Below are 21,814 nucleotides of genomic sequence, written 5' to 3'. Positions count from 1 at the left end.
CCCAAACTGGACAGAAGTGAGGACACTCATCGGCCACATTTTACTGATCCCAAAGGCTGCTGTGACTTAAGGGCTAGAACCCACCTCCGTTTCTGATTTCTAGTCTTCTTTTAGGTAACCATGCCGAGGCAATCCCTTTCCTCAAAGGCATAAGAGGCCAAACTTTTATTATGTTTTTTAGTAATTGGATCAGAACATGCCACCCTGAAGTATGCCACTTTGATAGAGGATTATTCTGAGCTGAAGGCAATTGAGAGCTTAAACCCCTTCCCCCAACACGTACACAAAAGCTTTCTTGCCTCCATCCAAACACTTTTGCCTAAGTAGCACATAAATGTGCATCTATAAAGGTATCTTCCTCTCCACCTGTAACTCATACTCTGAATCACCCACTATAACCTTACCAATCATCTTCCACTAGTTTCTTCTATACGTTTATTTACCTTCTAGAAGCCTAAATCCCGTTTCCTTTGTCTTGTCACTTCTACAATGTGTATTGCTCTTCTACAAATGTATTGCTCTTTCTTAAAATGCTATATAAGCCCCAGGTTGTAGTCCCCCACCCCGTTGCAGTTACTCATCTGTGAGTTTATCCCGTTTATGGACCTCATGACTTAGTGAAACTTTTTCTCTTGTTAATCTCTCTCTTGTCAGTTTACCAGGGGCTCAGCCTTGGAACCTAGGATGGTAAAGGAAAAGTTCCCCCCTCCTTTCTTGCCATATAATTAATACACTAATCGGGCCATCCTTATCTTTCTCTTCCTTCACCAGCAAATAAGAATATAAATTAGGTCTGAGTCTGCACTGTAGACCTTGCCATCTCAGAGTAAGGGGGATAAAATAGTAAGCAAGAACCTGGCTCACTTGTGTTCCTTAGCTCAACTGTACTCTGCAATCCACTTTGTATAGGGGCTCTGGGTGGGTGATTAGCCTCTATGAGTTAAGAACTCTCCACAAGGGAGGAGGATTATAAAACTCCGAGACCCCTTTCGCCAGTTGTTGGTAGGTGTAGTAGAATGACTGAACCCACACCCAAACTCCTTACTCCAGCCTCACGTTTTTCACCTTCTATTGTTATCCCCTGCTAATAGTGACTGCCATCTGGGCTTACTATGCACTAGGCACTATGATGAGGGTTTTACATTTTATTTAAATTTTTCTATCAGCCTAGCATTTTGATAGGTTTTATTTATTTTTTTATCCTCACCTGAGGACATCCTTATTGATTTTAGGAAGAGGGGAAGGATGGTAAAGAGAGAAACATAAATGAGGAAAAAACATCATGGGTTGCCTCCCACATGTGCTCGGACTGGGGACCAAACCCCTCCCTCCAACGCAGGCATGTGCTCTGACCAGAACTGAACCCACGACCTTTTGGTTTACAGGAAGGCATTCCAAGTGACATGGGGCCAGGGCTTGATAGGTATTATTATTTCTGTTTTAGAGAGGAGAAAACTGAGGCTTAGATTAGTTATCAAGATCAAAAAGTTAGGTGGCAACTAAGTCCAAAACTACTTAAAAGTCAAATGCAGGATTTGAACTCAAGGCTATCTGAAGCTTACAATTTCAGGCGTCTTTGACTCCTCCCGTTTTCCAATAGCTGAGCTGCGTTCAAATCTTACCTATTTTTTCTCGACAGTCTCTTGTACCTGTTTCCTTACTATTGTCACTGGCAGTATCCTGACCCAAGATCCTATCATACCTTGCCTGTTTATTGCAATATATGATCACCATTTTTCTAATCTTGTCTGTTTAATTCTGCAGGGTTAATTCTCCTAGACTGCACATCAGGGGAATAACCTTGTGGTTTTGACTAAATTCCCAAAGGAAAGCAAACTTGGTAAAAAGAGATAACTATGAAGGCTTACAGTGAAGGCTTAAATTAACTGCTCAAGATACCTCTTATTCTGCCCTAATTGCAAGTTAAAGCAAAAAGAGAGGCCATTAGGGAGGAAGGGGTCCACAAGGACTAATCTAAAAGAGAAGTATGGTAAGGAGACAGGATAAAAGTTTATATTATGATCATATAAAACGGAAAAGTTTATGGGCTTTACTCCAATTTTTACTTAAAAAGCTAAATATCCTAAAAGCTAAATAAACAGCTTTTAAACATATGCAAATGCTTCAGTTCTTATTAATGTTTTAACAGTTTTCTATCTTAGTTTGATGCACAAATTTTATAAGAATTCCTAATTCCAACTAAATTCCATCTTGGGCCAAGAAACTTTCAGGAGTGGTGGCATACCCATTCTTATTTTTCTCACCTATGACTTCAAGAAAGTCCCTTTTAACTTTCTACATCTCGCACGCCCTTCAGCAGCACCCATGATAAACTTTCTACATCTTACTCTCACTACCCATAAAATGAAGGTTTGACTAAGATGGTGGCAAGTCCTTTAAAATACTACTTTAAAACTAAATTTGTATCAGTGAGGTAGCTTTTAGATGCTTAGGAATTTTTTAAAATAGAAGATAAGATTTCCAAGAAATAACTAACTCACTGAATGTAATCTTCGGTTTCTACATTGATTTGAATGTTACACAATTCAGGTGTATATTTACGAGTGTATCCAGAACAGTATGGGTGTGTGAGTGGGCAGGCACACACAGCACACTTCATATACATAAATAACCTGTGGTCAAAAATAACAAATCTGTTCATTTGGCTTTAATGATTCGAACGCCTTTAATGGCTCTTAAAAAAAAGGCTTTTGATAAATAGGATGTGTAAAAACTAGTTTGAATTTCCTGTGTCTTCATTGGCCCTTTCATTCCCAGACCTCTCTTTTCCATCTTTAAGGGGCATGAAATATATAATGGCTGTTGATTTAGAGAGTATATGGTGTCTTAGTGGGGGTATTATTAGTTTCAGAAGGTTTTCCCATCGCTCCATCAGACCAAAGCTTTCTAGGTTGTGTAGTATGTGACAGGGCCAGTGAATGCCATGGTCATTACCCACTAAACTGCCCTAGTGGGTACCCTAGGTCAAAGGCAGTATTGTGTAGGATACATACTAATGGATCAAACACTTGTAAAGCCTTGGATAGTAGTGCTGGCCAACATCTTGCAGGCAGGAAAGGCAAGCTCATACCTGGAGATGGCAAAATTCTAGTAAAGATGAATTACTGTCCTTCTCGCCTAGAAGCCCAATGTTATCAACTTGCTACCAAGCATCAGCTTGGTTTCCTTAAGGGATGGTGTATCAAAGGCTCAGGGTTGAACTTTAGGGAGTGGCTCCTAGGTGAGCGGAAGCTGTGCTGTTGTCCTCTTGCTTGCTGACCTGCATCTCTGCAGCATGACTACTCTGTTCATGAACCTGTCACGACACTACTGGGGTAGCTGATGATTACAGTTGCTGAAGTTAACTGGCCAAGTCTTTGTTTGCACGGCTGTTGAGTGCTTCTTCCATGGCAGACTGTCCCTGGCAGGCACTGGTGCACTGCACAAAGTTCTCTACCCATGTGCCCTAGCCCAGGGTGCTCCGCTGCTTCTTCCCCAGGCTTCCTTGTCTCTGACCTCCCAGTCTTTCCTGTTCCAGACCCCGGCTCAACGAGCCGGCCTATTTGCCACTTGCCATGAAGGCACAGTCTTACTTCAGGCCACTTCTCTTTCCACACAATTCCCTCCCTGCTACCTTTTAAGACCACTCCTGAGTAGGGCTGTAGGGCAACTGCAGATTAATTGTGTTTTGAATCCATATTCCAAGAAAATCAATCAGTGAACTTAGCCCTGGCTTTTTTGTCCTCCTTCAGTCAGACATGGGAGCCTCTCCAGCAGCCAAAATTGTGAGCTGAGGAAAGGACATTGGTGCAAGAATGGTAAATATGACATGGGAATCTGGGCCACCTGGCTGTGCACCTCTTCGTTTCCTCTGGCCCTGACTGCCATCAATTCCCGATGTACTACTTCCATCTTATGATGGATGGACCTGGTGGGTCTGACAAAACCCAGCCCATACTGGACAATGTGGCTACAGGGTCATTTGATGCCTTATGAGATGTCTTCAGTTTCTTTCAAGGCCCATCAGCATGCGAGGAGCCATTTTTGAATGACATGTTCTCTGCTGCAGATGACCTGGCCTTGCTGCAGGACCCTAGGAGTCTACCCTGTGACGCTCCTATTGGAGCTCAACTCTCATGGCTGTTCTGCTATCGCAGATACTAATGCCCCAAAGAATCTCCTGGAATGAACAGCCCATCCAACAAGACTACCTGCTACAGAGTTGTGCATGCTCTGAATCCCACTGAAAACTGTCACCCAGTATATGAGTCAGAGCAGTATTCCCAAACTGTACATTTCCACAAAGCCTGAAGAGCTTACTGTATTTCTTTGGTGGCAGGATATTAATAAAATGAGTAAGATGCAAGAATTTGTTCTTTACTGTGAAGAAGGCATCTCGGCATTTAAGCAGATCACTGGCCCCCCAAAATTTCAGAACCATGTCAATCTTCTTTCACCAGTGAACATTCAGGGCCAATACATACATCAGGTTGAATGAATTCATGCAGGGGCTGCCCATCCATAGCTAAAGGCAGGAAGGCAACTCCTCAGCTCCTGGACGTGTGGTTCTGTGACTCATCTTCTTCACTGTTTGCCCCTGCCTTCCTCCCCACATTAGCTCAAGCCCCAGCTTGGCATTTTTACTTTGAGGCAAGAAAGCCATAGGCACACATGTGAGAACGAAGTCAAGATGCACCAGAGATGATTAAGGCAAACCCAGAAAGGCTACTTTTGTGATGGGATCACATGACAGCCAACACTTCCTGGGGGCTTGCTGTGTACAAGACACTCATTCTTCCTTAATGCTCACAACAGCCCCCACCTTCAACACATCTCTCACTGCTTCCTCTGATCCAAATTGATCTACTGGCAATGTTCCAAACATTTTCTGAGCATTCAAACTTCTGCGCCTGTTATTCTCTTCAACTAGAATCTATTTTCACCCTGACTCCACTTATTAAAATTTTACCCAGATTTTAAGAGCCAGTTCAAATGCTACCTCTCTAAAGACTTCACCATTCATTTCTCAGAACTTTTCTTCCCCACCTTTGCACTCCTACAACATGCTATCACTTGCTGGCACTTATTTCATTGTACTCCAATTCTCTGAGTATTTGTGTTATTTATGCTGCTAGGATGTGAGCTCTGCAGAGGCAGGCACAGCGTTTAATGAATATATTTCCTATGGCTCTTGTGTATAGTAGACACTTAATATTTGTGGAATAACACACACAACAGCAATCCTGTCTTTAGCGCCAGTTTCAAGGACAAGCAGCCCAGCCCAACCCCAGCCAGCCAAATGCTTGGTACCATCACAGCCCCGATAAAGCCACACACTTTTCTGTACTTCCTTTGTCGGGCAAACAAGCCCAGATGGCTTCAATGTGCACCGAAACAAAGCTCTGAGAAGTGATTCTCCACCATCAGTTATCTCAAAGGTAAACAGATTCTCTACAATTAGTCATCCTAAGGGTAAGCAGTGCTGACAGCAGACAGCCCTAAGGTGAGGCTTGAAAAACTCTACAGAACACCTCACATTCCCTACAGCTCCTCCCGCTGGCCTTGATGTTGTTGGCCAGGGAAGGGAGATGAAAAGGGAGCCTGAAGCCTTTAAAAATCTGAGGTTTTGACATGAACTTTTAAAATAACTAGCACTTGGCAGCTAATGCACAAGCTTAAGACTTGTGCACTAAAATATAAAAGTCATTCTATCCCTTTTTCTACCACAATAAATCCAATATTTAAGACATGCACCGCCCTCTACAAAAAAAACCCACGCTTTTAGGAATGCCACAGTAGGGGAATGCAGTTAATACACTAGAGTAATTTTTGTCCCCTTCCCCCCACATTTTGTCAGTGATAATAACAAAGCAGCACCATCTTAATGCCTTGATATGAACTCCATTGCTTAGTCTCATCGATTTTATTTCTCAAGTCCATCCACCTCCCAATGCCACCACCCTAGTCCAAGCTACCATCACCTGGACAACCACAGGAACCTTCTCACTGGTCAACTTCCATCCTGGCCAGCCTCCAGTCAATTTCCCATATTGTAACCAGAGTGATTTTGGAAAGAGCAACATCTTTCACTCTGAAATAACCAATGCTCTATGTACAACTATCTTTTTTTTTTAAAAAAAGCAGTTCAAAGTGAGGCAGTTCAAAGAAACCTTCGTATGAAAATAAGAAAATCCAAGGCCAAAAGAATACTGAGACCATGTACCCAAGGTCAGACAGAACTGAGGTCCAAATTTGGATTCATTGATTGCACAGATGGACCTCGTTTCGGTGAGCCACATTGCTTCTCCCAGATATGTAGCTCATTCTCAGTGTGATCAATGGAAGACAAGTGAAGTGGTTTGGATTGGTCTAGAACCTGCTTTCAGGGCCACAAAATATTAAAATAGATTGTCCAGAGACAAGAGGGGTGAGAACCCGGCCTGAGCTGATGCACTAAGGGTCACCGCACATAGACCCTTGTATGTCAGAATCTCCCTTCCCTAGCCAACCAGAGGGCAGGGGCGGCATTCCAGATCCAGGACTACGTGATCCACATGGGGAGCATAGGACTTCACTGGTTGGATGTGCAAGATTTGCGTTTTCCACGGTTTCCCGTGCACCTGCTGAAGGAGAGTGCCGATGCGAGTTTCTGCAGATTCTGCCCATCTCTGCCATTCTGGTTTGACGGCTGCCGACAGCACTTTTCTCCTGGAATCCCTGGGAGCTTCATGTTCCCATTGGTTGATGATAATTTGCTGAGGCCAGCGCTCCTTCCCCATTTCACTGATTCCAGCAGGCTGGAGATTCTTCCTGGGGAAAGATTCCACATTTTGGTGGATATGCAAAATGCCCCCAGTGTCATTTCGTAGCACTTGGCAGGCAGTGGGCCAGCCTTCTTCAGAGCTGGGAATCAGCCCCAGGTTCACCCGGTCTGCAACGTTTGAGAGCTTCAATTTTCTATTATCCCCAAAGTGTATTTGGCACCGATCTGCTACTCCATTAATCTCAAGGTTATATCTCAGAGCGACTACAGCATGGGGGTTCCACTCACAGGCATGGACGAAGGCAGCACCAGCATGAACTAGGAAGGGCAACGTAAAATAACCAATCCCTGCATAGAGATCCACCAGCACTTGGCCAGCACAGGGCAGCGATGCCACTCGGAGCTTCTCAGTGATGTTTCCGAAGGAGAACATGCACTGGGTTATGTCAAATTCATATCGGATCCCATTATCCACATGCTCAACCCAGCCATCGTCGCCCAGGAGCAATGTCACTGCTGGAGTTCGAATGCCATCCGGTGATACCCGTCCTCGTTTGGCCACACGTTGGACGCCAAGTGCTGAGGCAACAATCTCCCAGAGTTCTGGTTCCAGAGTTTTCCACTGCTTGGCTTGGAAACAGTCCTCACTCAGCAACAAGAGGTTACCGTGCCGTTGCCAAGATCGAGGCAAATCAGCCTCCAACTCAGCCGACCACGTCACTCCTCGGGCCTCTACCCAGCGACTCACCTCAAGACACAGCCTTTGGGCGGGTGAACAACCCTGGGCCTTCTTTGAAGGAGCAGGACCCCAGAGCCGCGTTAGCGTGCAGGTGCTGCCTGGAGCCACGCGATTCCTCAGCTCCTGCAGGTGCTGCTCAGGAGGCGCCTCTACCCGCAAGGGTAGCGCCACGGTGCCATCCGGCATCTTTTCTACGCGGTGCTGTCTGTCCAAGAGTTTCTCCTTTTCGAGATAGTCCCTGTATCGCTGCGTAAACCGAGGCTCGGTCACAACTGCGACAACAGCCACGGGCTTCCCGCCTCCCCTTTCCATGTTCGTGGCCTCACATTCCTCTGGATTTTCTATGCGACACTCTGCTCAGAGTCCACTCACCTCCCCGGGTCCATTCACAGCCACAGCAGGAAGAGAGGCGCGCAGGCCACTGAACCGGAACGGAAGTGACGTCAAACCTGCGGGCCGGAACCAAATTTTGTTGAGGCTCCAGTAGACGACTGGCGTCATCGTTGCCGTGGTGAAGTCGCTACTGCCATCTTTACTGTGACGGCCCATTACGTGCTTCACCCTAACAGGAAGTTAATAATAACAAGGAATTGTGTGGATTAAACACTTCAAATTAATGGGTATCTTCCAGAATCCTCACGCACTCTCTTCAGTGCTGCTCACGAATCCAAAGGGGGAAGTGAACCTGGAATGATGGGCCGACTTGGGGGGACGGACTCCCACACGCCGCGCTCTCAGGTCAGCGTCAGCAGCCGCCTTATTCGCTGAGTGAAGAGTATGATGTAGCTTGCTTCTTTATTCCTTTTCATTGCAAAGATAGTCGTCACCATCTCACTGTCCAGCAGTACAGGAAACGAGGGTTTAAGTCAGAGGGATCTGAGTTCAGAGAAATCATATCACCTCTCAGAACCAGAATCTTCACCTATAGATGGGAATCATGTTCACTTCCTCAAATTAATGCTGTAGTGGTTAGAGAGATATAAAATGCTTTGAACCCTGGCCAGGGAAAAGTAGATACTCAATAGATACAATGTAACGAGTTAAAGTGGCAGACGGCAGGTATTTACCGCTTGAAATGCTTTGGTATCTCCAATGAGGGAAGACGAAGGGGAATTCCCCTACCGATAACTTAAAATAATTGAAAAGAATTGTAAAGAAGCCCTGCCTTTTATACTTTCCTCCCACCATTCTACAGGTTAGGTCGTTGGGACCCAGGGCGGTTAACTAGTGAAGTCCCCAGTCCAGATGTCTGGATGGGAGGCACGCGCTATGGCTAACACTTTCTTGTCTCTTCTTTCCTATTCATTATCCATCGGAGTTGTTCTTGTTTTCAGTTTTTCTCTTGTTAAAGGCTCAGAAATGGAGAAAACATCGACCAGGACAGAGCTAAAAACCCTCTTGGTGCCCCACGTACCGTTGGTGCCCACCACTCCTCTATGTGCCATTCAGTGCCTTCCAACTGCAAGCATTTAGGAGCCTTTGCCTGTGGCTTTCTCTGCCCACCAGAATTATTTTATCCCAAGTCCAAGGTAGACTAATTCGGCTCAATACAAAATTGTACACTTACTGAAAGCCTTTTTATTTGCTCATTTTGTTAGTGTTTTGTTAGTGTATTTAAAGGTGTAGCCAAAGACGACTTTTCTTCTTCCAGTGTGGCCCAGGGATGCCAAAAGGTTGGACACCCCGTCTCCCAGACTTCTCTCAGGACTTTATTTTTCAGTAATCTCTGTATCCTGTGCTTTCATTTCTTTCTTTCTCTCTCTCTCCTGGAATGATCGGAAATTCAGACTAAGACTGATAAACTAAAATACTCTTGCTTTTTTTACTTAAAGCTATATGTAGAATGTTAAATAAATTATGACACATGCTTTAGATGGAAATATTATACAATTATGATAATTATAAGAAACTATTATGACATGGGAGATTACTCCTTATGAAGTACTGAATTACAAAATATACATATGTGCCCTAGATGGTGGCAAATTTTTATTTATATATTTAATCAAGTTGATTAGGACAAGCTTGAAAATGTGAGCATTGATTCATGGTGATTTCCTGTAGGTGATATAATTATAGGTAATTCCATTTCCTTTGGTACTTTTTTTCTCCAGTGGTAAATTGCATGTGGTGAAGAAATGTTATTTATATGTTAGAAAAAATCTTTAGAAAATGTATGGTGCAGTGAGGAAGTTATTTTCTGGGTCCCAAACAAACAGAAACTCCATTTAGGTTTATCTGTAGTGGGAGTTGGGAGAAGTCTTCTGTTACAGTGGGTTTTTTTTTTTCCCTCTAGGTTTCCTTCTGTTCCAGTGTCATTCTGACACCTGGAAGACTAATTGGTGCACTAAACTTGTGTTCTCCCTGTTCCTCTTTAGCCTGTGAAATGCCCCTGCCACTCTCCTAGGTGCTCATGTCACAAACAGGGACTTTTCTTTTACTTAGGCCTCTCGCTTGTCCCCAGTGCTCACAACAAAGCCATCTCCGTTTTTAATGTATTTTACCAGTTGCGTCGTTCTCCAGAGCATCCCTTCTCTCTGTCCCAGTGACAGTGCCCTTGTCTCCAACTTTTCTTACAGCTTCCCAAGTGGACTTCCCACCTTCGCTTATAAGTATTAATATGCTTTTATTGTATCTATTTATTTAGTTATTTCTAAGGAGACACACATATTTCTATAGAAAACTGTGTTATGAAAAGCAAAACCATTGTAAACTAATCTGTTTGTAATTTTGAATGTGCTTATCTGGTTTTAAATTTTTGAAGACATGCCACTGAACTTCATATGTTTTGAAGACATGCCACTGAACTTCCAGGTCTGTGATCCAAAAATGGTAGGAATGAAAAAAATACATGGCCCCTGCCTTCAAGGAATTGATAGAAAAATAGGCATTTGATAAGTACTTACTGATTTATGATGCATTGACCTTTGAGTCCTGAATAACCTACCTACCCAATGTCACACCTTCCTGATATCCTATGGACACCCAAAGGGTAATGATTTCAAAGGTACCTAATTAACAACAAAAGACTACTGCAGACACTGGCAAAATATGGGGTTCATTAAGTACAACTTAATCATTCAGACAATAATATTTTATGTGCATACTTTCTGAAAAAAATACCTTATCTTAATCACCCTCTCAGTTATAAGTTTTATTTGAACTTATGCACCAAAGTTTACTCAAAAGGAAGGGAGCAATTGTTATAAACAGGAACAATAAATTATTTACCCAAAGCTGTTCAGAACATAGTAGTCAAAATTGGAACAAAGTTTCCAAACACACTGTCAGTATTTAAATATTTCAAGGTCAAAGTCACATTAAGCAACTGGTGTTAGGTATTTTTAGCAGTAGCTACAATTAAGATTTAACAAACTGGCCAGTTCTGGAAAATGTCATACACTGGTTATTATCTTGAAATTCATTAAGAAATCCATGACGGACTTTATGCTTAGCCATAAAACAAGCCTTGATAAATTGAAAAGGATTGAAATCAAAGTATATTCTCTGACCACAATGGAGGGAAATTAGGAATCAATTACAAGTAAACTCTGGGAATTCCAAGGATGAGAAATTAAACAACTTATCCCTGCATAATCAACGGGTCAAAGAAGAGAAGCCGTGGATGGCCTGTCCTCATGCCCAAGAAGGTAAAGGATGGCCCGGTGGCAGTGGGGCTCACCTGGAGATGCTTTCTGGTTACAACCCAAGAGTTTTGAGTGCTCACTTGACTGTTTACACTTAAAACACTACCAATCAATAAGTAAAAACACAATCATTACCATATAAGAACAAGTCATATTGTAATTTTACTGGAAAACATAAAAATATTCACTAATAGTATCTACTAATAAAGTGAGAACTTTTCATGTAGGCTATTGTATTAAAACTTGCTGTTTTAAAGTCTTTATAAATTTAAGTATTATAACATTTCGAGTTCTAGCTATCATAATATGAATTATTCAAAGACAGTGGACAACAGTGAATTATTCAATTGTGACGTGTACTCTGCCATTGTTAGGTTGAGTGAGTATTCTATAGATATCTGTCAGCTGACATCTTTGCAGCCCTTTCTCAGGGTAAAATAATTCTGCAGTAACAATAATTCACAACCATAGTCTCAGTTCAGAACCTGGAATGTCTAGTATCAAGCATTAATCCGAACATGTAGCATTCTCTTATTCGCTTGCGCAGAACACACCCCTCCCCTCACTGCAGCTCATTTTCATGACTTTCCTTGTGGCCCAGAAAACTCCCTAACGGCTTACCCCTGGGATCTCAGCCAGTCCCAGCGTGTTCAGGAGAAGCTTCTCTAACCTCCCACTCACTTCCCCAATGAGTCAAATATCATTGATTCTTGTAGCACCATATTCTTCTCTTGTAGCTCTTTCCCATCATAGTTTTTCATTTTTTAATTTGGTTAATGGCTCTCTCCCCGCAAGTGTGTAAGTTTCAGGGGGCAAAGAGCTGGACTCCCCCCATTTATAATTATTGTATTCCCTTATTGCACTTATGAAGAACTGCCACACACAGTAGAGTGAACACACATGAGTGAATGAATCAATGAGAGATGAAAAAAAGAAAGCTGCAGGAAAAACAATTCCTGGTCAGAAAGCATTTTAGTTCTGAAACATTGCCACTAGATGGCAGCAGAACCAGCCCCAAAGTAATGGAAGCTTTGGAGAAAATTTCTTGGGTTTGAATGTCCGGGGTTTGTCAAGGATCCTAGAATTCGCCACCAGTCTTTCTTCACTCATCTCTGTTAGACAGCCCTTACTAACATAACTAATTCAGAGGCGCTGAGTGTGTTTGGCAGTAAGAAGTGGAAACCCCTACAAACAGCAGCTCAACAATGGGTGGGAGATATATTTTAATGTAAAAATCCAGGGCTGGTGTAGCTGTTCAGAGAACCTCAGTAAACCAGGCCCCTTCTCAGCCTCAGAATGACCCTTTCATTCTTGAGGTTGCAAGGTGGACACGACACTTGTAGGCTCTGTGAGTATAGTGAGGTGAGAAGACTGGGGCAGAGCAAAGGGAACGAGGACCTGCCCTAGGGACCTCTCACTACTCCTCTGGGACAGAAAGGGTCCCCTCACCACCCATGACTGTTAGGGAGGCTGGGGGTAGAGCAGCCCAGCTGGTAGGAATAACATGTGCTCCATCCTGGTGCAGTGACCTGGCTGGACAGCCAGCGAGCCAGGCATGGCGGGGGCTGAGAGCAGGGGGAGGAGGAGTCAGGAGTCAGATCACACGGGAGGTTTAGACCGAGCTACGGGGTCTGGATTTCCTGTTGAGCACAGTGGGAAGCACTGGGGATTTTAAAACACGAGAATAACGTGCGTATTTGTAAGCTTTTATATTTTCTTAGAGTAATGAATCTTCAGAACTTGAAAGGATTTTAGACAAGACCTGGTATAGTTTTACTTACATACGAAAAACAAATCTCACACGCGGTAGATGATATAGAGCTGAGGCCATGCAGATAGTTCAGGCAGAGCTGGGGACTGGTCACAATTCTGGCCCCAGAACCAACGTTCTTTCTGTTCAATAGCCTTGAACAATAGCCTTGCCATTGTACGCTGGGACTGATGAAGAATTTACAGGCTTCTTTTGAAACTCTTTGAAAGCCTGTTCCTAAGCTACAAACCAGTCTAGAAACAGGAATGTGCAGTTGTCAAGCTTGGAAACCAATTAGTGCAAAGTCCTTGCTAATGCTCTGGGAAAAGTCAATACTAAATTGGGGTGTCAATTGCACCGGCATCCCATGAACCCAATTACTTGTCGGTGAGCACGTACACCTGCTATTCCAAATGCCTTGCACATAGTCCTGGAATCAGAATTTTACAACTTGTGAGATCTTTGGGTTCATTTAGTCTAATCTTTTTAACAGCAAGGAAATTGACTTACCTGTGTTCCTCTCTGAGGACTCTTACTGTGGTGTTTTTCTTTTTGTAAAATACCACCTACGTATTTACATTGCAAATTTGGGTTTGAGATTTTCAAGATATTTGTTGATAGTGGTAGGATTACTTTGTTTGAACTGTTATTAGACTTGACAGATTCATTTTAAAAAATTGAGTGAGCATGTAATATGTGCAAGGAATATAGTGGTGAAAGAGATAGAGGATGTTCCTATCATTGTGAAGCCTGTGTTCTTCTCCATTGCATTTATCAGTTAAAGAAACCCATGGGATAAAGGTAAGGGGAACATAAGTGTGAGAAGCCTTCACAGCCATTTGAATTAACATCCAATTGTCCAGAACCCAAATATGCCTTAGTTGTAGCCAGCATGATGGTTGCTATGAGCCCACAGCTAGATTCCAAATGTTCTAACTATGGGCTGTCACAGAAAAGTAAACTTTGCTATTTTGATTGTCCTTTTACAATATGGTTAGACTTCCTCTTACTATTTATTCACTTGACAAAAATTTACTGTGCACCTGTTAAGTACTGGTAGGCACCAGGGACCCAAAGCTGAATAAAACACAGTTCTTGCCCTCAGGAGAACTAGGCATTGCTGGGAATATCATGTAATTAGTTATTTAATTACATGTTAAAGGTTAATCATGTAATGAAAGGAGTGATGAGGGATGTGTGTGTGTCTGTGTCTGAGAGAGAGGGAGGGGTAGAGAGAGGCAGAGGCATGGGGGAGTCGAGAAGCAGAGCACTAAAGAAGGAACGGCAGGGGCAAAAGCCCAGAAACCGGGACAAAATGGGTATGTCCCTGGATCATAAGGGAGGTTTGTGGCTGAAGCGTAGAGCAAAGGGCAGCATGTAAAGAATGAGGTCTCAGACGTGAATGAAGGTTAGAGAGGTTGAATGAATACTAGTAGGACTCAGTGAGGAGTTAGGATTCTGTTATAAGCCATGAGAACAGAGAAAGCAAGGGGTTAAGCAAGACAGTGAAATGATATGATTTATGTTCTAAGATAACCATTTTGTCTGCTTTCAGGATTATGGATTTGAATGAGAATGGAGGAGAAGCTGGGAAACTATTAACCAGGGGTGTCCAAATTTTTGGTGTCTCTGGGCCACACTGGAGGAAGCAGAATTGGTTGAGGCCACACATTAATACACCAATACTAACAAAAACTGATAAACAAAAAAGAAAGGTTTTAAGTAAATTTACGATTTTGTGTTGGCCTACATTCACAGCCATGAGGGCCTCGGGTTGGACGGCCCTAAATTGTAGGCTATGTTGGTGTAGAACAGAGACAACGGGCCAGGCCTAACATGATGGCTGTGGGGATAAAGGGAAACCTTGAAACTTGCACAAAGACAAGGTCCAGTAATTCACTGTCTCTCAGCTCTAAGGTCAACAGGTCTGCACTTGAACTTGGCTGGGCCTTAGAAGAAAAACTTGAACTCTGGAGTCACAGAGACCAGAGGGTGAATCCTGTCCATCATTGCTCAGGCAACTCACCTACCCTGTCTGTACTGAATCACTAGTTTTTCATCTAAAAAGTGAGGATTAAAAACATTCCTACAACATAAGGTTATCAATGATAGTAAGAGAAGTAATCTATATCAAAGGTGTAGCACAGTACTGGAAAATGTTGGGCTATAATCATCGTCATTATTATTCTTATCTATAAGCTGGAGATAACAAAGCTACTTTGGAAGCCTAAGAAGATTAAAGGAGATAAAGTGTGAAAAGTTCTTAGCTCAGAGTCTCCCGGTGCTGAATACTAAATGATTAGCTGTTACTGTGAAATTGACTGGCAGACCCAGTCGTTTAACTTCACAGCACCTGGGAAGTGACGGAGGGAGAAATGTTTTGCTCACATTAATGAAATAAGCTAGATTAAATTTTGTTTACATGGCTTAAATGGTTTTGTCTGTCATTGTATTTTACTTTAACAATATACCTCGTTTTCTTTATCCAACCATCTGTTGACAAACACTTAGGTTATTTCCCTATCTTGCTATTGTGAATAATTCTGCAATGAACACAGGAACACAGACATTTCTTCAAGATACCGATCACATGGTAGTTTTATTTTTAATTTTTTTGAGGAAGCTTCATACTACTTCCCATAATGGCTGCACCAATTTGCATTCCCACCAGCACTGTACACGGGTTGCCTTCTCTCCACGCCCTCGCTGACACTTGTTAGCTCTGGCCTTTCTGGTACTCGCCGTCTTAACAGGTGTGAGGTGGCACCTCCTCGTTTTCTCTACATGTGTCATCTTTTCCATTTTTCAGGCCCCGGCTCAAATGCCTTCTCACTCCTGAGGTGGCTCTTGGAGACACTTTGCATGAAGATACAAGTTCTTTTTCTGGACCATCTCCTTGTGTTCTAGCTCTTAGGGTGTCTCACGTAAAAGCAACTTGAAGGAGTCTTCCCTAATTTGTCTTTGTTTGCCCTTAGCAGCTAGCATAGTATCCGGTACATATGCACACTCAATACATTGTTCAATTTTTTTAAAGATTCTATTTATTTCTTTTTAGACAGAGGGTAAGGGAGGGAGGAAGAGAGGGAGAGAAACATCAATGTGTGATTGCCTCTTGCACGCCCCCCCCCCCACCAGGGACCCAGCCTGCAACCCAGGAATGTGCCCTGACTGGGAATTCAACCTGAAACCCCTTGGTTAGCAGGCCAGCACTCAATCCACTGAGCCACACCAGCCAGGGCCATTTATTGAATTTAAAAGTAAGTAGCCACTCAATATTTTGTTCTTTTTTATTGAATTATATATAAAATATACAAATATACTTGGCATACAAAAAACTGTACATAATTAAAGCACATCACTTGGTAAGTTTGGACATATGTATACACATGTGATACCATCACCAAAATCAGGGTAATGAATATATGCATCACTTCCAAAAGTTCTCTTGTGTCCTTTTGTTTTTGTTTTGGTGAAAACACTTAACACGAGATCTACCTTAACAAACCCTAAGCACACAACCGCCGGTGGTTGACCATAGGTGCTGTGCCGTACACCAGACCTCTGGAACTCACTCACGGGTATAGCTGCAACTCCACACCATGGAACAACTCCCTACTCCTCCCCGCCCACCCCCGGTAACCACAGTTCTTCTAATCAATATTCGATTTTATGAAATACTGTTATTTAAAAGACAAGAAATAGCAGTAACCTTAGGGAGCTGTCATCATAAGACCAGCCATCCCTGTCCTAGGTACCAGCAAGATTTAAAAAAAAAACAACACAAAGAATTATTAAGTAAAAGATGTGGGGGGCGGGGACTGAAAAGTCCTATTGAAATTGAGAAGCCATAACCCATGTTGGAATTAAAAGAGGGGGTCCAAGATGGTTCCAACTTTGAGTTTGAGTTTTGGGGGGTATACAAAGGAAATTCAGCAAGAGGGATGAGTGTCAGCAGCAAGGTGATATTTTGGGGACAGGTTAAGGAATAATAGCTAGAAACCATTTTAGTAATTAAAAGCACAAAAAGATGTTCCCAAACCCCAAACTGTGCATGAATGTGGGTTATGCACATGGGCCCAGAGCAGTCTTATACAGAGCTCGTTGCAACATAATTCACATGAAGCGCACTTCTGATGTATCCAAACCAAGTGGCTTTGAACATTTGAGTAACGTGTCTGTCTTTTAGTTTCATCTCCCACTCGTTTTGGCTCCTCTTCCCAACCCACTAAAATCTGCCCTCCGCTCCCCAGCACTTAACTGAAACCACACGGCAAAGGTCACAAATGATTTTCTTATTGCAAATGCAAAGAGCACTTGAAAATTATTTTTATCAAAGTTGTATTTTGTTATAAAAGTCAAATAGTTGCACAAAGTATATAATGTAAAAAAGCAGTTTTCAGCCCCGCGTCTCCTGTGTCTCAAAAATTTCTGATTTTTGTTTCAGAAAGGCAATTATAGTCAGCTCTTTGAGAAGCTTCTGGGTCCATAATAGGGTTACACCTGTTGCTTCTGCATTTTTGTGTGTGTTCTCATTGTGTTGGATGTTTTCCATTTGTCCCTTGAATCTGCTCTCTACCCTGTTCCTTGCTCTCTGTTCAGAGAAACTCACCTGTATGAACACATCAATGGGTTCATGAATGGTCCCTTTGGCTTTTAGTTGAGTTTGTTTTGGGGACAACCTGAAGAGGAGTTGGGAGGGAGGGAGGGGGAGGGGGGGAGAGGGAGAGGGAAGGGGAGGGAGAGAGTGATAATCACAGTGTTTATCCCTGTGGTTCTCTCCTTGATCTACACTACCTACCTGTGTTTTCCACTGGAGGTCACTGCTTCTCTCAAGGAGGGCTACTGTACTTGACCCTCATTCTAAACTGTGGTCTCCATGCACTCCATTTTCCCCCCTTTGGGCCGAAGGTCGGTGATTGCAATTGCTACTAAGTCTTGGGTCACCGCACCATCTCTTGTAGTGCCCCTACTCCTGCACCTTTATAAATTGCCCACCTGGAAAGAAACCCTCCTCGGATTATCCCATTTACAGTGTTCTGCTCTGTCCTGTCGTACCCCTACTCATCATGTTTACTATGAAAGATAATGATTTAGCCTTCTTACTCCCACTTCCTTGCTCTACTCTATACATAAATAAACACACACACACACACACACACACACACACACCCCTTGCTGTGGACTGAATGTCCCTCCCATTCCAGTTGCATTGCTTTTTGGAGACAGGGTTTTGGGAAGGTAATTAGGTTTAGATGAAGTTGTGACCTCATGGCAGGATTGGTCTCTTATAAGAAGAGACACCAGAGAGGGTTCTTTTTCTCTCCTAGAGATGAGGCTTACGATTCATGAGTCGGAATATGGCATTGACTCAGTCCTCTTGTTTTTGGTATGCTTCCCTTGGTGCCCCCAAGCTTAGCGTCTCTCCACTAGCCTTCTGCTAGGGTGAGGAAGTGGTGATCTCCCCCTACACTGGGTGTAGGAGAAGATCTGGCTTTAGAATCGCTCCCTTGAAATTGTTCACCTAGGTCTCTTATTCTTTTTAGTTCAATTATACTTCTGCCTTCAGAGGTACCCAGCACCTCCAATTCCCATACGTTTTTGAGGCAGTTACACAAATTTTCCGTCTTCTAGGTTGTCCCATTGCAGCTTGGTCCAGCTTAGTTTGCACCTTTCTCTAACGGAGCTGCTTACTACTCCTCTGCCTGCTTTCCACTGCATGTTAGTGTGTGGCTGTCATCCAGTCCCCCACTGACTCTGCCTGCAAGGCCATGTTCTTTTAGATCCACCGACTTTCTTTTTAGTGCACTGTTATTACAGAGTGGTCTTAATCACATGGGTTCAACCCACGGTTTCTAATGAGTGCATTCTTGTTGTCAATTTGCTTCACTTTGCCGCCCCATTGGAAACTCTAGCCTACTCATTGTAGAAACTCTATCATCCTCTGGTGTCTGTGACCATAGCTTTTTTTTTTCCTTTTACCATATAATCTCAACTCCTTTCCTGGGTTCTTTCTTCTTCCACTGCTTTTCCTTTAAATGATGCTGTTTCCCAGGTTTCTGTCCTCTTATGTTTTCATTTACACATCTTCTATAAATAAACTCATCCACTTGCACGGATTTAACCACTTCCTTAATGTTGTTGCGCCCCAAATCTGTGTGGTTCCAAACTCACATAAAGCTCTGAAACCAGACAGAGGAAAGAGGACCCTGTTTCCTTATATCCAAATTAGGAAAACAAATATATACCGCATCTAAATATTTGGAAGCCTCACTAAAAATCTGAGTTTAAAGTTTGAAGAGAAGGCATTCCATAGCCCTATTGTTTATATTTATCTTGATCAATCTCCCTCCCCAACTTCAAACATGATAGGAAGCCTGCAAGAGGAAAACAATTACGAAACATTTCCCTGAAAGAGTCATATAGGTTTATATTCGTGCACATATATATGTGGGTATTAAGTATGCATGTGCACTTTTCATGTCGGATGTGGGACAGTCACAGTCTTGTCTACAGGTATGTTTGTGGACAGATAAATATGAGCTTCATAGAGCAAGAAATTGAGGACAGGAATTTTGAGTTCAAATTGAAAGCTCCTCCCTTACATTTTTAATCTTTCTTCCATGAGATACTATATCTTTCCCAGTGATGGGTACATGTAGATTAATCCATTAGAAATCAAGTGCCACAGAGCTGATGATAAAAAGTAGTCTTGAATGGCTTAAGTACAGGGATGCAAAGGATCCAAAAGATCCTAACTCAGGACTGATTTAGGATTTCTCAGGTAATTTTTATACTAGAAGTGTTCTGCGGTTCCTGTCTTTCTATCTAAAGTAGCTCTGCACTGGCTGGTGTAGCTCAGTGGATTGAGCGCGGGCCTGAGAACCACCCAAACACAGTTCGGTTCCCAGTCAGGGCACATGCCTGGGTTGCAGGCCAGTTCCCAGCAGGAGACCATGAAGAGGCAACCACACATTGATATTTCTCTCCTTCTCTCCTTCCCTTCCCCTCTAAAGATAAATAAATAAATAAATCTTTAAAAAAATAAAAAATAAAGTTGCTCTATCATTGTTCCATTGGTTTTATCTATGTTTACTATTTTATGTGTAACATCTCCTAAGCAAATCGTGTGTACATTTCAGTTTCTCCTCTTTTCTGTAGCAGAGTGGAATATTCATAAATCATACAGCAAACACATTACAATAAGCCCCAACAAATAATTAGTTATCAGGTTTGTGATAGATCACTAATTGGCTTAAGCAAGTCCCATAGCCAAAGCCACAGTCAATGAGGGACAGGTCTACATAAGGGAATGAATACCATAAGGCACAACTCACTGGGACCACGACTGTTATAATCTGCCACTAAAACCTAGCTAGGAAGTGGCTGATCCAGTCACCAAACTCTCAGCGTTCTGTTTCTGGAGCCCACACACAAAGCTGGAGTCCTAGACACTGTTGGAGATCGGTTTTTAGTGAGGAGTTTTCCAAACCTTTCTTCCCAGGACCCCACTCCTAACCCAATGAGTCAGAATGTCTTGGGGGGTAAGGTTTAGGGGAGAGAGTGGTGCCGATACCAAGAACTCGAGGTTGAAATAACTCTGCAGAGAATTCCAGCACGCACTGGAGCTATAGAGGGTTTCAAAAACAAGAAAGACAAGACACCGTCTCTACACTCCAAGAACTTAGTTTCCATAGAATGCATCTTTAATTGTCATTGCTACACCAGAGGCCTTGAGATTTAAACAAGAAAACTGGTTTCCATGTCTGTCCTAACTCTTGTGTGCATCAGAATTGCCTGGAGGGCCTGAGGAAGCTCACATGCCCGGGCCTAACCCGCAGTTTCTGCTTCAGGAGGTCTGGGTGGAGCACAGGATTTTGCAGCTCTAACAAGCTCTGCTGTGCGGGGACCATACTTTGAGAACCACTGAGAGCAGGGAGATTTAGCGACAACATTCCCCCCTCTACTCACATTTATATATTGCACTTACATGTTTACAGCACGTTTACTACATACAAGGGCTTGGGTTGGCTGCAGCTGCAGATACGATAAGGATAGGATCTGGACCTTGATCACACTTGCGCAGATCTAGTCTCTAAGACAGGTTCAGATGAAGAGAAAGGAAAGCTTGGAGTAGAAGACTTTGAGGTGGGGTCCTGGAAGATGCCTAGGAACTGGACATTTGGAAATAGTGGGGGATCGCGAAATTCTTTGTTTTGGCATAGAGAAAAACAAACCTTGACAAACACTCAGAAAAGGTTTGTGACATTCTTGCCTCCAGCGCTCCAGCATTAACAATCTGCAAGCTGTTGGCATCAGAACGAGGAAGGGTGGTCTCCGAGTCAAGCTCTCAGTCTCAAACACTTCTCGGCAGAACTGGCCTCGCTCTCTTACTGGAGCTCCCAGAGCGGGTGCCTTAGAGACGTAAGTGTCTGCCCGAGGCCACGGTGGGCGCTGACTTCGTAAAGAGCACAGCATGGGTACTTCAGTCTCCAAAAGCGGAATAGGGTGCTGTGACCTCGTGAGGTTCGAAGTGGTAGCGCAGCTGTCGGAGCTGCCTGGCTGGTGTCCACCGGGCCCGTGCCGAGAGAGGGGTGGAGCACACTGGGGCACTGTTCCGAAGGAGCCCCAGATGTAGGCCTGGTGCTAAGGCAGGCCGGGTGACAGCTGCGCTACCCAGCCTGGCGAGGGGCTCAAAGCTCTTCCTCGCTATTTACTCTGCTGGACTTAAGGGTGACGGATGCCAGCACAACCCCGTCTTGCCCTCTCTGCCTCCACTTCTAGCACCGGAGCGGGCCGGCACGCTTGCTCGCTCTCTACGGAGATCACCGCGGGCGAACCAGCAGACTGCGCCTGCGCGGCCCCACCCCTCCCCTTGCCCCGCCCCTCCCCTTTGCCCCGCCCCATCACCCCCTTAC

At 43.5% G+C, this 21,814-nt stretch overlaps 1 protein-coding gene across 1 annotated transcript; it reads right to left on the bottom strand.

Moving 5' to 3' along the window:
- Positions 1–5,609: 5,609 nt before the first annotated feature.
- Positions 5,610–7,945, bottom strand: TYW2 (tRNA wybutosine-synthesizing protein 2). Its single transcript, XM_037048505.1, has one exon. The coding sequence runs from the start codon at positions 7,812–7,814 to the stop codon at positions 6,501–6,503; it is 1,314 nt and encodes a 437-aa protein (XP_036904400.1). The 5' UTR covers positions 7,815–7,945; the 3' UTR covers positions 5,610–6,500.
- Between the last annotated feature and the right edge of the window lie 13,869 nt (positions 7,946–21,814).

The sequence above is a fragment of the Sturnira hondurensis genome, unplaced genomic scaffold (genome assembly GCF_014824575.4).
Source record: "Sturnira hondurensis isolate 20B ecotype Veracruz unplaced genomic scaffold, ASM1482457v3 Scaffold0006413, whole genome shotgun sequence".
In the NCBI taxonomy this organism is placed as follows: Eukaryota; Metazoa; Chordata; class Mammalia; order Chiroptera; family Phyllostomidae; genus Sturnira; species Sturnira hondurensis.
Note: the sequence above shows the minus strand (reverse complement) of the source record. Positions and strands in the feature narration are given on the sequence as shown.

What these genes read in the sequence shown, in the direction of transcription:
- TYW2 (XM_037048505.1), bottom strand. Translation starts at nt 7,814, where the DNA reads ATGGAAAGGGGAGGCGGGAAGCCCGTGGCTGTTGTCGCAGTTGTGACC.